This window comes from Athene cunicularia, assembly GCF_003259725.1.
Source record: "Athene cunicularia isolate RWA chromosome 3 unlocalized genomic scaffold, athCun1 chr3_part1, whole genome shotgun sequence".
Lineage (NCBI taxonomy): Eukaryota > Metazoa > Chordata > Aves > Strigiformes > Strigidae > Athene > Athene cunicularia.
The window spans coordinates 12,044,303-12,060,979 of record NW_020799097.1 but is presented as its reverse complement, the minus strand read 5'-3'; the positions used below and the strand labels follow the sequence as shown (position 1 = coordinate 12,060,979).

The 16,677-nt window shown below is 33.8% G+C and overlaps 1 protein-coding gene across 1 annotated transcript in view; it reads right to left on the bottom strand.

Annotated features, from left to right (window-relative positions):
- Positions 1 to 1,723: 1,723 nt before the first annotated feature.
- The window catches only part of SMC6 (structural maintenance of chromosomes 6), a 35,501-nt gene continuing 20,547 nt past the window's right edge, over positions 1,724 to 16,677 (bottom strand). The window contains exons 18-28 of the mRNA XM_026844801.1: positions 16,203 to 16,363; positions 14,362 to 14,497; positions 13,414 to 13,494; positions 11,336 to 11,506; positions 9,685 to 9,822; positions 8,797 to 8,942; positions 7,996 to 8,121; positions 6,565 to 6,670; positions 5,155 to 5,307; positions 3,284 to 3,381; positions 1,724 to 1,998 (exon numbers count right to left, since the gene is read on the bottom strand). Coding sequence (XP_026700602.1) covers positions 1,890 to 1,998; positions 3,284 to 3,381; positions 5,155 to 5,307; positions 6,565 to 6,670; positions 7,996 to 8,121; positions 8,797 to 8,942; positions 9,685 to 9,822; positions 11,336 to 11,506; positions 13,414 to 13,494; positions 14,362 to 14,497; positions 16,203 to 16,363 — 1,425 coding nt within the window. The 3' untranslated portion in view covers positions 1,724 to 1,889. The remainder of the gene's footprint in view (positions 1,999 to 3,283; positions 3,382 to 5,154; positions 5,308 to 6,564; positions 6,671 to 7,995; positions 8,122 to 8,796; positions 8,943 to 9,684; positions 9,823 to 11,335; positions 11,507 to 13,413; positions 13,495 to 14,361; positions 14,498 to 16,202; positions 16,364 to 16,677) is intronic.

Genomic DNA, 16,677 nt, shown 5'->3' with positions numbered 1-16,677 from the left:
TTTTGCTAACAAATGTGAGGCCCCCCATTATTTTCACATAATCATGAAGTTGTAAATATCTTTCATACCGATTACATCAAATCACAGGATTATGGAATCATTTTGTTTGATATGGACCTCCAAAGGTCTCTTGTCCAACTACCTGCTTGAGAAGGAGGTACAACAGTCTATTCAGACCCTGACAAACCTCCAAGCACAGAGATTCTACAGCCTGTCAGGACAATATGCTCAACTGCATCATATCTTTGTCATGAACAGTCCTCCCCTCCCGGTTTATCCAGCCAGAACCTCCACACTTCAGTCTATGACTGCTGTCTGTCTGTCTGCTGCTATGCACTTCAACAAAAAGCCTGGCCCTGTTTTTGTAAGTAATCTCCTCAAGGCTGCTGCTATGAGTCTGTTGGCCCATTACTACAGGCTTTAAAATGTAAATATCTGAAGCATTTAAAAGACTTAATTCCTACAGTTAGAATGCACTAGAACTGCAAATAGCTTTCTCAGTGTATTTTCCTTCAATTCTTATCTAGCTTCCGTATTTTAGAGATATCTACAAGTTCAATACATCCTTGAATAAAAACGTAACATTAAAGAACACAAAATACCATGCAGCAGCTAAAGCCAAAATTGGCTACAAAGTCAAGTTAAAACTTACACTGCAGTGAGGTTTTACTGAGGAATTTTTATTTGGTAAGTAACTGCAGAACTGTTTCTGAATAGTCTCAATGGCTTTTGTATCCCCATAAGATTTAAAAAAAAAAAAAAAAGAAGTATGTCTAATGGCTGAGCTCTAAGTGATTATTTCTGAAGAGCTCCCAACAATTTAATGTTCCTGAAAAAAGGAGAACAGAAGAGGAAAAAAAGTAGTCTGGGCAGTTTGAAAAATCTGGTTCTTCTTTCTCTTATCCCCAGTAGATGCTTACATTATTTAACTAAAGCAAGTTTATTTTAATGGCTCTCATACAGTCTCAGGGGAGCATGGGAGGGGAGATGGGCAGGGACAGTGACACCCAACAAAACGCAGGCCTACAACGCTGTGGAGAAGTTGCCGTGTTATTTCCCATAATTCCTATGATATTTCATTCCTCTATATTGGAAGGACTTCTATCACTTCAGTTTATTAGAATATAATGAGTATCTGCAGACTGAGTCTATACCTGCAACCTCAGACTGTGCAAGAACTTAAGTTTATTGGAAATAAGAATCTAAATTTATAAAGCCACATTTTGCCAGGTTTTGTAAGCTCACATACAGAAAAATTTAAACTCTTCCCTATAAACTCTTTAGGAAGAAATAAACACTTTTTACTGCCCAGAGAATATATTACAAATAAATTTTTCACTTCTCTAATTATGAAAGTATACACTAATTAATACTAATAACTCCATGTTCAGCTGCTGTGATTCTACTGGAAAAAAATTAAACACGTTTTACTGCATGTATTAATTAGCACATGTTTAAGAAATAAAGCAGAGATAGAAGAAACCAACATTTTTAACTTGATGATGATTTTAAGTGTGCAGAGACACTGAAACATTACCACAAGTATCAGTTCTCACTGTTTATTAAAATATTACTCCATAGTTATACAAAATATATTTAATCTTTCCCAGAACAAAAAACAGAGAAACTGATAAAAAAATTCTACTACAAGTTGGTAGTTAAAAATATCAAGTAAACATTCAGGATTTTCTCGTCTCAAAACTGTGCTTATTCTTGGTCTGTACACACACAGTAATTCTTTCAAAAAAAAAAAATTAAAAAATACAGGAACCTCTTCCTCAGAGTATCTAACAAAAGATCCTCTTATTCAGCATCAGGAAGTAATAACTTTACACACATCATTATGTATTTCATCTTCAACAGTATGCCATATTCATACACAGAGATACTTATTCATCTTCATCTTTGTTATTCCTATTTTGGAAATTCAATGTTCTTTGGCCTCTTTCAGGGTCTTGCATTCGGAGGATTCGAATATGGGAACCCATAGGCAAACAACTAAAAATAAAGTATGCATCATTTAAACAGTGCTTCTCCACAAATTTTAGTATTTCTATTTGATTCTTTTAATTACTTTCCTTTAAAGAACTCCATCTTTTTTCTTTGACAGTTTTTTTTTTTTTTAAAAAGTAACATTGGGTAAAGTTCTGGCTTCACTGAACTGCTATTGGAGCCAGACTTCAGTAAGAACTTGAGGTAAAGGCACTGACTGATTTCAGTCATGCGATTTCTAACAATTAGACTACCTTCATTATAGGAAAGGTACTTTTAAGAAAACTCCAAACAACATAATGGTTGAATACAGTTCATATTTGCCTTACAGATTCTGAAGTGGCACACACTGTATACCTGTATAATCATATCACACTTAAGAATGAGCAAAGTTACTAAACATACATTTATACAGGCTTCTCCACCAATTACCTTTTCTGAAGGTGACTGCGTACTTTTAAAATAAATGTTTGCTGAACATGCAACATGTAACAAAATATAACAAAACCAAACTGCACTTGAATTATTAAACTTTTAAACAGAAAATTCCTATGTTTATTGAATACACTTTCAGAAATTCCCCACAAAGCACTTCCACTTAAGTAACAACAGAATACCATTATTCTACTTATTCTAGATTTTAGTAAGGGAAGACAATTAAGAATAAATCAACTTCATTTTGAAGACTGCTTAATTATCCTCTGCACGCTTCACTAATTACACCTGGCTAATAGAGAGAAGAGCTGGCTGCCAAAGGTTAGACGGTGACTGTCCCCTTAATTTGGCCATGACTTTACCAGGGACTTATATGGAGGTTTTTTAAAGAATTTTGGGCTACTAGATCAAAAAAAGAAAACTCAATAGAAATATCAATTTCTAGATCAGTGATATTAAAAAAATAAAGTACAAGCATCTTGAAAGTACTGTAGTATTAACAGGAAAAATGGAACAAATGCAGTGTCTTCTGTTAATTTTGGGAGGGGAGGGATACACAGGGCTAAAAGTTACCAGGAGCCTAGTTTACACAATGAGACATTTCAAAAGGCTGTTCTACTTCAGACAAACTGATTCAAGTCCCACTGAACTACCATATAAAGACACATTATGTAAGAAAGAGTGAAAAAAACATTAAATTCCCAGAACCCTCAGCAATGAACTGCTTAGTTGCTGATATTCTACAGCTACAAATAGCAAAATTTCTTTCTCCTCATATTTACTTTTTTAAAGTTAAAACTCCTTGCAATAGAACCTCCTTGTAATTCTACCAGGAAATAAAACATAACAGCATTACCTCATACTTTGTGGGGTGAGCAGAATGAACTGTCGATGATGCTGAGAGTCAGCTACCTTAAAAATCATATCCATTGCAATTCTTCTGTTAACCATGTCCTAAAGACAAAAGATTTATCAGGTAGCAATACAGACCATATACTTCACTGGTCTATTATTGTACAAATTAGGAAAAGTGCTTATAAATAAATTAATTAGAAAATATCTTTATAGAAAAACCTACCAGGATTAATTCTTATACAGTAAAGCTTAGCTAAAGAAAAGGCTAATAAAAACTAGAGAAACATTGGTGTTAAATTCTAAGAGCTACAAGTTATAGTCTGGGAAATTCTTAAAGTCTACCTTTTAGTATACATGGACAATAGAAAGATTCTATGGAACAATCACACTCATACTCACAATGTTTTTCTATCAGTTTTGACATACACGTAGTACTACTTACTTTATTGGTATGCTGAAATGAACTGTATTTTAGTAATGTTTCCTACAAAATTCAGCCTCAAAGGGCTGCATGAATCCTAAGATATTATGTAAATTGCTTTTATTATGATTATTCTTGTTATTAATATTACTATTTTGAACACAATCTTATGCATTAGGCTTACTGAAGAAGATGTGTAACTGGAAGCTATCGTTAGCAGGGGTTAAACAAAGGGGTTAAACATTGTTACACACAAAACTCAGCATCTCCCTTGCAACCATGCTGATGGGGTCCTCTTGTGGTTGGTCTCCAGGATTACACCAAAGGTAACTACACAATTTGGAGACAGTAAGGTTCTAAGACAAATTGTGTGGAATTTTTTATGGAAGAGATGACATGAAAATTCTCTGCAGGGACTACGATTCTGAGTATCCAACTCTCTTCTGAACTGATGGATAAACTTCTGCACAACTAACTTGTTAAAGTGGACCTAAGCTTTGGAAGTCATCTGAAAAATGGCTGCTTGACCACCTTAGATTCATACTTTCCTTTTTTAAATTCTTTATATACAAAGCATATTATCTTTTTTCCCCCTCTAAGTCTGTGAATCCCAGTAAAAAAAATCACTGATGGGGGAGGCACACTGAAAGAAAAATTAAATAACCCAGTATCAACTATTTGTCTCACAGAACGAATTATTTTCTCAAACCATACCACACTGCATATAAGGAGGAAATAAAATACAATATATAAAGAAAAAATTGGTTAATCGCCTATCTAGGCAAACTCTACACAATGATGACGTTTATCAGTTTCAACTGTCATTAGTTCATAATTATGTTCATTATTCTGCATTTTTGGAAAGACGCTACCAGGTGAAGTATAAAGCAAATTTCTGAGTAGCAACAGGGAACTCAATTGCTACACATGCTCTGAAAAAAATACATTGATATTAAAATGTAGAAGCCAAAGCACATGCTAATCCCAGAACTGCCATAGCAATATGCAGAGGCAATTTGTAACAAACACAATAACAACTGCATGTTGAACTAAAGAAATTATATTTTATGATTTTTGTGCTGAACTAAGGTTTAAGCATGTAAAGAAAAGGCTAATAAAAGCTAGAAAAACATTAGGGTTAAATTCTAAAAGCTACAAATTACAGTCTGGGAAATTCTTAAAGTCTACTTTTTAAAGAGATGTAAAATAACAAGAGATGCTTATAGTGCTGGGTACCAACTTCAGAAACAGAATAAGCTTCAAAAGTCACTAAGCAAAGTGAACACAATCCTTAACAAGTTTTGTTTTGGGGGATTTAGTATTTGGTTTTGTGGGGTTTTACTTATTATTTACAGTTAACTACAGTGTTTTAAAATCTAACCAAGTACACCAACTATTTCAATCATTTATACACATCAGAACGTCAAATGTAGCTTAAATTCAAACTATACCATGTAGACATCAAATTCATCCAAGCATCTGAAAGGAGATTCAGTAATGGACCACAGAGAAAGAATGAAACAAACTGTTGAGAAGGAACGTTCACCTCCTGACAAGGACCTCACATCATTATGGTCAGCTTTGTCTTCTTCACGAGGCTGAACCTTGAAATAAAAATATTAGAGCAATTTTTAAACCTGAGATGAAGACTTACTAACAGAATCGTAATTTTAATAGCAAACACATTATACATGAACAGACAGAGATCACTTTGAGAACAATTTTATGCACTTCACTGCCACTGCCATTCTGGAATGGGATGGCTCCTAACACATTTCTAGGATTCAATGCAACTTTCTCCATCACAGTAAAATACATTGAACAGATTGAATGTCTCTGCTAGTGTCTTCTTATTCAATCCTCAATTTTAACAGCGATTAAACAATGCTTAATTAATACCAACCAGTGTAGTTATATTACAGTAAAATCCAATGGTTACCAGCTACAGTAAAAACACAGGTAATAGATTTCCAGCAAGAGTTTAAAGGAGGAACAGTTTCTTTAACAGAATATGTGAAACATTGTGAACAGTCCTTCAGTTCCATTGATTATGATGACACCTTGTGGCACTCCACCTTTAAGATTAAACTTAAGTATTTTCTTGTCCCTTTTATTATGTTAACAAGCTAAGCAGGAAAATAACAATTATTTCAGAGTGGGGTATTTTGGTGGGCTTTTTTGGGTGAGAGTTGTTTTCTTTTTTCAATTTACCTTCCTTAACTGTAAGTCTCTTCCACGAGAAACATGAAACATCAGCTATTTAAAAAAAAGGTATTCTGGTCATGACGACATTTTATGGACCGAGTTTGAGTTCTTCAGATTAGTTCTTCAGTCCTGTTTAATTAGGACTGTGTCAACATGTATTTATGTTGTCACATTTTTCCCCTCAATTCATAAGATTGAAGTCTCCCACAGAAACAAAAGTAAATACCCCCATGACTAAAACTTTTTGGGAGGTATGTTAAAAGATACACAGAAAAAACATAATATTAATGCTTTCAGCCATTGAAAGTTGTTTAAATAACAACTAGAGCCAATCACACAAATAAAGGCAAAATTCCTATGAATGAAATTGGAACAAGTAATTTTGAAAGACTTACTAGGATGACTCACTAGTGAATTCTTATCCTCAGGATAAGATAACAGTCCAAACTTATTCTACGTAATCTAACAACCTGCCCATATAAGACGGCAATATGGTTTTTGTTCTTGCTTGTTTTCAACATCCTACAATTTTGCATATCACATTTTAGAGAAGGGAGAACAATTTCTTCTATCCTTAGCAATGTATGTTCTAGTAAGCTGATACTGAAAAAATTAATTACATATTATAACAATTGAAGTAATATAAAATAACTTACTGTTATTGAAAGTGTCTCATTCTTGTGATCAAAAAGTATTTTTCCAGAGCAAGCTCGAATACGTAATAAATGGTCAAAGTAGAGTTTGCATCGTAAAGAAAGGAGCCTTAAATCAGTTAAATCAAACAAGTATTAGGTCAGGAAGTTTTAAAAAACATGAAAAAGTGACAAGTTTTTTATCAACAGTTCTACACCATAATCTTAACTATTAAGCCCTGTTCCATTAATAACATTTCCCCAAATCAATTACACAAATCCAGATGTACAGACTTTGTATTTTCTAGAAGTCTGTTTCAATAGACTGAAAGCTTTTGACACCATTCTTCCACAACTTCAATAGAAAATTACCATATTCCACTTCTTTCCTATGAAGTATTAGGACTGCACAGTAAGGATAGTAGAGAATTTGTGGACTCTGCTAGACTCCATGAATTAGTGTTGATTTCTCCCCCCTTCCACTCCAGTTCTACCATATAATTGCCCAACATGCAATACATCACAGTTCCTTCAAGAAAGAACTATCATTCTTTAAAGATATCTCCAAGTGGGATTCATACTCAAATTTAGGCACTAGGAAAAAGATTCAGTTTGACATATATAGGCACCATAAGGCAAGCCCCAGATTCTGCAGGTAAATCTTACCCACAACTATTTCTATACTTCCACCTGCAAAGGTTGGGATTCTCTTGATTGTTACTATTTGTCAAGATCATACTGTCACTCTCACCAAATCCCAGATCAAAAGTAGGAAAAGCAGAGCCTACACTGATATCCCTCAATTTCTGCTGAAGGGAATGATAAAAAATAAAGGACTGCACTGGAAAACAGACCATCAGTCCTTTGAAAGGGAGGCCACCACAACACCCTCATTGATACGTATAGGATACTAAGGGACTGAAGCAAGAAATCACAGGTGCACTCCCGATATGGACACTCCAAGAGAAAAGCTGTCAAATGGCAGAATCTAAATAAAGATCTTGAAATTTTTTCAATACAAGGCAGAGAAAGAGTGGTTTGCCCACAAGAAAATTATATGAGCACAGAACCACTAATCATACTCGATGAAAATGAGTGACAGTCCAGATGATGTTGCTGACACTTTACTGACCAAAACCAGCACTGAAAGACTGGACCAAGACTGCCTTGGATTAAGTCAGCATAGCTGAGGCCTTCAGTGTGAATCAAAATGCAGCATCCACTGACCACATTCTTTTTTTTTCAGCTGTCAGTCCAGGCCACCCCTAAACTGTCAGGCATGACAGTATTGTATCCGGGAGCAAGATTAGGTTAGAAAGATTGCTATGAATACTGCCTTAAAGGTGTCTCATTCTCATGGGTCTACTCTATAATTTTCACCCTGGAATATGGGCACATACTTACATCTACATGTTCATTTATCTGAAACCTGAAATTACAGTAAAATTAACTCACCTTAAGAACTGCCAATATATTTTGAACCTCTGTGTCATTATTTCTTCCAACAGCCTAATAAATTTCTTTAAATTCTTTACTTTACTGTTTGCATCCTCATATCTTTCCTTTGCATCATGAAATTGCCTGTTTTGATTAACAGAAAGTCTAAGATAAACATGTATTGCACTCTAAAGCCAAGCTGTTGTTGTAAATGCCAAAAATCAATTTAATAATCAAAACATTTAAATAAAAAACATCTTGTGAGGATCTATGTTAAAAACACTTGAGTGGTCAAAAAAAAAAAAAAAAAAAAAAAGTGGTCAAAACCTAAATTTTACTTGTATTTTTAATTCTTTTGAAAGAAAACTTTTATACCAAGGAGAATGAATGGCTGGACTCCGCATGCTCAAGACTAACAGTGGTGACACTGCAGACAAAACCTCAAGTAATTGCCTAACTTCTGCATTAGTTATTCACACCAGAAGTATGCTTAATGCTCTCTGCATCACAGAAAAACAAAGCTATGCTCGCATCATGTAGTCATTATTGGGATACTTCTCAACACTAAGCAAGTATCTGGTTATTGGTAACTTCACATCTGTAGTACAGGCACTGTCTAAATCCCTAGAGAGTAGTTCAACACTCCTAAACCTATTCAGTAGTGGTTGACTGATCAATCAGCATGGCATGCTTCCATACCTTCGTACATGGTTTAAGTCCTAAAAACATACATAAACACATTGTAAGTCAATAAGAAAACTTCTTTCCCCCATCTTTTCCATTTTACCTAAACTACTTTAGATGTTAAAGATGACTTACTGTACAATTTCTTCTCTGTTTCCATGGCGATCATTTTCTGAATTTATCCTTTCTCTCAAGCGATTCATTTCTGCATCAAGACTCTTAACAGTTCTGCTGACCTCTATGCGCTCCGAGTAGATTTGCCTAGCTTGTGTGATTTTTTCCTAAAGTAATGTTTGAAACTCAATTGTTACATTTAAAAAAAAAAATAATCTGTTTAGTCTTCACAACAAATACTTTGTGCTATGGAAAAACAAGGTCTCCAAGCAAAAGCAATGTTTTTGTATCATTCTTTGTGTACTTATCACAGCAAACCTAGCTTATGAACAATGTTACTAACAACATTTATAGGTATGTAGTTATTTCAGTGCCAAGAACTGTATCCAAGATGTTTAATATGTTCACAGTTATTTAGCTAATACAGATAAATAAGGAACCAAATTCACCACATTTAAATAGGACAGCCTTCCAAAAGTCTTTGCGGATGTTATTTCAGAGTTTGTTAATAATGCTTGATTAGGGTAAGTCTTCAAAAGATCAGGTACAAGGACAAAACTAGCATTCAAAAAAACAAAAGAGTGTTATTCAATTTAACTTAAAACACAAATTTTAAGTTTGAGTTATTTTAATCTTTTCATTGCAAAATACAGAAGAAATAGTCCTAGATGGATAAGCCCAAACTTAACTGTCAAGACAGTGCTCTGCCAGACAAAAAGAGGCCTTGTTTCATTTATACAAAGTTACTTTTACTTGATTTAGACAGTCGGCTTAAGACACAGCTGAGAGAATACTCAGTGTAGCTGCGTATTACTATGGTCTGTATGTTGTACAAGTGGCATGATTTATTAAATATTAGAAGGATCATGACCATCTGACTCCAATACAGAAAAAAAACCCCATACCTACCTCTAATTCTTTTTCTTTGGCAGCTAGTAATTCTTTATGTTTCTTTATGCAAGCCAGGTGTTCTTTCTGTTTCTCTTCATAGTGCTGAAAACGACGTTTACTGTTTTCCACTTCTGAGTCAGCTTGGTTTAATTCATCCTGTTTGGAATAAATCAAGATGTGAGCTGTTTGGGGTAGATTCCTAAGCATCTCTCTAATGCTCACTGACTTATCACAGGTTAATTATGTTGGTTTTAACATGAATTTATTTTGCTTACACTAAGACTACTCCTTCTGAAGTTCAGGAGCTTTAACAGCAACTTATCAAAAAAAGTCTATATTAAATTCTGACGAGAACATAATAAATACTTGCAATGTTTTTAGGAATCATATCTTGAGGGGATGTTTTAAGCTTTGAAAAAAAAATAAAATAAATCCTTTCTCCTAACCCTCCAAAAACGACATATATTTTTTTACATATTCTAATCAGAACTTCTGATGCCTGTGTGACATTAGCCAGAACTGCATTTCTGTGTGAAAATTCAGTGTCTTGCTATACCTATAATATGATCACCAGCCATCACCAAAAATAATGGATGCTCTCACCTTTTTCTAATCTTGTCCTAAAGCCACAACTTGCCACATCAACAGTTCATTAAGCAACTGTAGAACACATAATATATCTAACCTAAAATCCTTTCAGAAATTTAAGTTTCTCCCTACTGTGTTTAGTATTCTTAATAACCAGAAATAATGATCTAATAATCTGAATAAATCTATTCTCTTTCCTTACACAGTTCTGTCTAAACAGAACATACCTTTAGAATTTCCATATTAGATACATTATAGCTAACTTATTTATCAGTTGTTTTCCTTAACTGTTTCCTTCCTCTTTCTGTTTGCTCCTGCTTTTTTAATTTGGTCTGGCTACATAGAAATATACAATTTAAGTGAGGCATATATGAGATGAGATTCCTATAGTGATCTTTCTAATTTTTCCCTCATTCCATCCTTCTACAAGTAGACATCCTTCTACTGTAAACATGCTGGACTCTTACTTCTATTTTCCATTTTCAAACCATTCACTCTTCTTGGCAACATGAGACTGCTTTCCATTTGCCTGTATCAAATTTTGCACATCATCACTCTGCTGTTTACCTTAAGTCTTGCTACTTTTCTGCAATTTCCAGGTGTCTTCTGTAGTCTTGCATAATTAAAACTATGTATTAGCACCTTCTATTATTATGCAGCTTTATAGAATAACAACCATTTCACAGACAACTTCAAACACTATTTTGAACACTGAACAGTTATGAATGCTCTTAGCCAGGCCTTATCAGAAATAAATAAGCCAAAACAACAAAAGTGATGCACAAAAAGGGAAAGTCAAGGAAACTTTTTTCCTCCCATTTCAGTCCATGACTAGAAATACCTGAAACAAACTCTCTTTCAACAAAAGACACTGTAGCGACTACACTTAATCAATATAATCTTCAAAATATTGCCAAGTTTATTTCTTGACATGCTCTAGATGGAATGCTCTATTTCCATTCCCATAGGTAGACCTTAAATGTATCAGGAAAGAGCATACTTACTGTTCCTGTGCCCTTTTAACCTCATTCCTCTTGCCCCACATAGGGAATGAATTAAAAATACAATATGAAATTGTCACCTTAATTGGACCAGCAATTTCTTCTACTTGATGAATTTTTTCTTTGGTTTCTTCAAGTTTTTTTTCAGTTAGCTGGAGAGTATTTTTCAGTTCTTCCATTTTTCTGCTTTGTTGCTGCATGTCTTTTTTTACAGATTCCATTTTACTCTTATTTTCTTCTACTTCCTCTTCCTGACAAATTATATTAAAATGAATAAAAAGAATAAAAGGAGACCTACATTTGCAAATTACTGTTCAAGATTTTTATTTTATTATCACTGTCAGGGTAGAAGATTATATTCAACACTATAATGCTAATAAGAATATGAGCAGCTCAATGTAGTTGTCACTAAAGCCCAAAAAAAGAGACTGACAGATCTTGTAGGACACCACTAAATCAAACTGCAAAATAAGAAGTGGAATTTCCTAATTATCTGACTGAAAATTAAGAGGACTTTATTTTGGAATTGTGATGAAAAGATGAAAAGGGCTAGAATTTTGTGACGACTTAGCCATACTAATATTTTACTACAGTAATTTTTTTTGAACAAAAGAACAAGAAAATTTCCCTCTGGGGTAAGTTACATCAGTCCCTGTCACAGACCATATACAACCAGTATACAATAGGATACAGGAAGAGTGAATCATCACTGTTTCCTAGAAAATTATACTATTTGTAATGAATTATCATCAAACATACTTTCTGATTCAACAAGTATTCCAAAACCTGAGAAAAACATATAAATGAAACCTTGCATTGCTAAGATTCTTTTTCATGATCAAACAATTGTGAAGTCACAGTAGCAATAAAAGACAAATACCATGTGAAAGAACAACAGTTAATCCATAGCAGTAGTCAAAGTACAGAAAACAGAACAACAAAAATCCAAGAAAGGAATAAGGAGAAGCAAATAGATCAGTGTACCAGCTGCATAAGACCACTATCAGAAGGCAATGGTAAAAATGTTGAAAAAACAGGTGTCCAATAACTTTCAAACAAGAAGATATTCTACAAAAAGGTAATAGACTATTTTTCCATTTCACCAAGAAGACAAAGAATATACTTTTTTTTTAAACCAGCAGAACTGGATTGTCTGGCAAAGAGAAACTGTACAAGAGCTTACAGAATTTGTACTGATCCCTTTTTGAGTAAATTTTGAAATGTTTACTTACATGCATGCATATATGCAAACACACAGAAAGTCAGACTACTGAAACAGTGCAAGCTTGTGCTGACATCAGAAATGACAAAAAGAAAAAAATTCTGGGTAACTTAGCCTCTTGTTGTTCCCATATAAAATAGTGGAAAAAATAGCATGGAATTTAACTGAAACAAGGATAGTAAGGATTATTATTACATCTATCAGAACAATTCTCAGAATTGAAATCTTGGCCATCTATACATTAACTTATTACAGAATAACAGCTGAAAATTCATAGCCACCAACACACAAATCTCAATAGATTATCAAACATTTTATTCTGTTCTTAAACTACTATGTGCATATTCTAAGATCACATGGATAAGAATAAGAACTTCGAAGAAACCATCATACTACCATGACACTTCCTTAGGGCGATATATAAACTTTAGAACTTCTGCACAGTGAAGCTACATCAAAACAAGAAACTGTGGGTTCAGAGCAGCAGTGCTGTGACATTAATTATGCTCCAGAGTGGCGTTTACCTACGTTTCAATGATGCCACTTCTGACCTCCAACCTACACTGCTGCTTCTCCTTAATGAGAGTTTTACAGTACTGCAAGTGTGGAATGAGGAAACAAGATGCATGTAATATCCCTTTACAACAGCACCCTGCCTTCCATCAGCCTACAGTGCTATTGATTTGAAAAAGGGCAGAAAAACAAGAAAGAAAAATCAAAGGATGAAAAACAAAAGAAAAAAGAAAAAAATTTAAGAGAGCCAAACAAAAACTTATCAAAAAAGTAGACATTCTGTAAAGAACTACATTCTTCACTATGTGTCCAACTTATACACTAGTTGAAAATCTACAGTATTTGCTTATTTCAAAACACTGTCAACATTAAAATACATTATTTCATATCCTTATTAGACATAATTTATTAATCTATTCTTACTAATGCATGGATGTCTACTGAATTGTGTTCTTCCACATTTTCAAGATCTGCTATTTCTGCACTTATTGCTCGTATTTTTATCTGAAAAGAAAAAGAAAAGAAATATTCTTAAGCTTCTCTTTAGATAAGAGCTCACATTTGTTCATGTAAGTCAACATAGAAAGCAAGATACTCGGTCTTTTAGTTTCACTAGTGCCTACAAAAGACAGAACGCTTCCCACTTACCTATGGGATCCATTTTTATAAGATATAACTTGTTCTGAAAGTCACATGCACTTTAAATCATAACATGACAACTAAAATATATTTTCCTCTTCCTTCAAATATTTATCTTCAGCAATTTGCGTCTAAATGCCAAGTTTTTTGCTGGTTCTTATTTGTAGCTTACTGAATATTACCTTATACTGCTTAACTAACATCATTGGCTACCATAAATAGATACCCTGCCTGGAAGTACTGGGGGGGGGAAAAAAAAAAAAAAAAAAAAAAAAAAGAGACAACTAATAGATGTAAAATAGCTTATAAATAAACTAACATTAAGAAAACTTAAAGGTGAAATATTCAGCATATTAAGATGGGTTAAGAATATAAACAAAGAACATGAAGAGAAACAAGATTCTGGGAATGAAGAGGCAAGTCTTGAGAAATAAAGGAGGGGGAAGCAGGGAAAAGAAACTTGCATCAAGTATTGCAACAAGTTCCTATTTATGTCAAAAAAAGCAGTAGAAATTTGTGAGATTTAGCACAAGAGGGGAAAAAAAAAAACCATACAGAAACAACAGCATATGCTAGGATTGATGTGGCCTCTATCATTCTGTCCTAAATAACGAAAGCATACTACAGAAGTAAAAAACAAAATATCATCCACTGAAAATATACTGCAGAAGTCAAAATTAAATAGGGAATGACTGACCAGGGTCTAGTAACTAATACTGTACCTATTTTTACCTGTAGTTCTTTTTGGCGTTGTTGATGACCATGGAGATGACCTTCGTTCTGCTTAATCTCATTTTGAATGGAATATAAACGTTGCTGAGATGCTGTTAACTTTGCCTTTTGGTTTTCAACTTCTTTCTCCAAGTGACTTTATAGACGAAGTGATATTGAGATATCATATATTACATATATATAATTACACACACACAGAAATACACAAATAAAAATTCAATGTATGACAAGGCAAAGAATAAAAATGCACTTGCATAAAAAATAAAATCTTACATTTGTTATGCACTGGATAGTTTTAACGATCAATAGAAGCACCAAAGCTCAACAGCAAAACTCACAGTTAATAACCAGCAGATAGTGGCTTGATGGTCCTACTTCAATGCCTAGCAGATAAACCATTCATGTAACTTGAACCATCTGTAACCTCTGTTAACAATTTTCGCAAACAGGCCAAATGTTTGAACTAAACAGTGGCGTTACTTCTAAAAATACTACTGAGTCTTGAAAGAAAACAAATACTTTGACTAGGACAACACAATTCTACTTAGAGAGAAAATACATTAACAGAGATGGGAAAAAATATTTTATATAGTCTTATACTTTTCCTTCTACAAAGGAGATCATGTCCAGAGACTTCCATAATTAACTCTTTCAGTTTGTGGTAAAACTATTTGAAATGCAAAACAATGCTTTTTTTGTTATTATTTATAGATGCAAGAACTTTGATAGAATCTTTCACACCTGAAAAGAAAGGGGAAGCTTTACTAATGTTCCAGTAAAAAAACTATAACCTTAATACAAGTGTCTAATCCAACTTTTGTAATAGATACATGAAATGGACTAATTAAGTCTGATCCCAGAATCAGTGTTTAATAAATTGAATAGACTATTCGAGATAAATATGTTATTGCTTTAGGATAAGTTCTGAAGGGGGGGGTGGGGGTGGTGGAAAGAGACATCTTTCTGTTTTAACTGGCCTACATCATGTCCGCATTGCAATATTGGTAATGAAATGCCTTTAACACTTTGAAAGTTAAGATAATCTTTGAGTGAAGTTCATTATATACTGACATGAACAATGTACCATTAACTAACATATTTAAAACTTTTGACTTTACAAAAATAATTTTTTAACATTCAATTCAGTCTACACTATCAGCTATTAATATCAAAATTAAAATTTTTACTGTCTGCAATATAATCTGAGCCTCAAAATAAAAATGTTCTACTGTCACCAATTTGCTTGGTGACAGTTCAGGTTTGTAAACTTTCAAATATATTTAGCTTTTTAAAATATCATTTTGATACGAAAAAATGGAGGTGGGGGAAGGCCAAATTTAACCAGAGAGACCTACCATAAGTGAAGTCAAAAGCCTGAGAAAACACAGATGAAGTGTTTGAAACCAATTTGAAACCAGTAGGACTATATGTGCCAATATAACTTTTGTTTGAATAATCAGGCTTCATTTACAGTAAACTACAATACCACTATTCAGGTATTAGATTTTTAAAGAAATAGCTTTGACTCCATGCTGTTCAGCAAGCAGAAAATATAATGGAAGGTAGCCAGATTTCCTGGAGTATTCAGCCCAGAAATCCCTACCTGCTGGGCAAGATTTACATGCCACAAGCTGAAAAATATCTAGGTACAACTCAGGTTTGTACCTATCATAGAAAGGCATGGACATAAAGAGGTTTTCCAGAATTCTCTGACAGGAAGCATAAATCTCAAAAAGAAAATGGAGACTGGAGAGTAGTGTACACGCAAATAGACAAATAGGCAGTTCCACTCTTCATGTCCAAGTGCAATTTTTACAAATACAACATCACAAGATTCTAACCTTATTTCTGCTTCAATGTCTTTGCTTAGGAACTTGGGTCTGAAGTAATTAGAAGAGTAATACCGTCTTTCAAATACTTGATCCCCTTCAGCAGTGAAGGCTTCTCTACAATTTTGGGGTGGCCGATTAAGCTGCATTACTTCACGAGCTTTATGGCTGCTCTGAAAAATACAATATCCTAATCACACCAATAGAAAAGCAACCATAAACACAGCAATTTAAAACTTGTCTAGAAGATCTCCCCTATAAATTATTTCAATTTCTAATGCAAAAAAGAGATATGGTAATGAAAGAATGTGAAAAAAAAAAATCTGTAATATGAAGAATCTGCTTTTCTTAGTTGAATAAGACATTTATGTTCTAAAAAGCCACCCACATGGTTTAGCTGTCCATTTTTTTTAATCTATTACAAATTTATCCACGTTGCAAATTCCACAGGCTAATTAGCCCCTTATAATTTGCTGGGGGTGGGGGT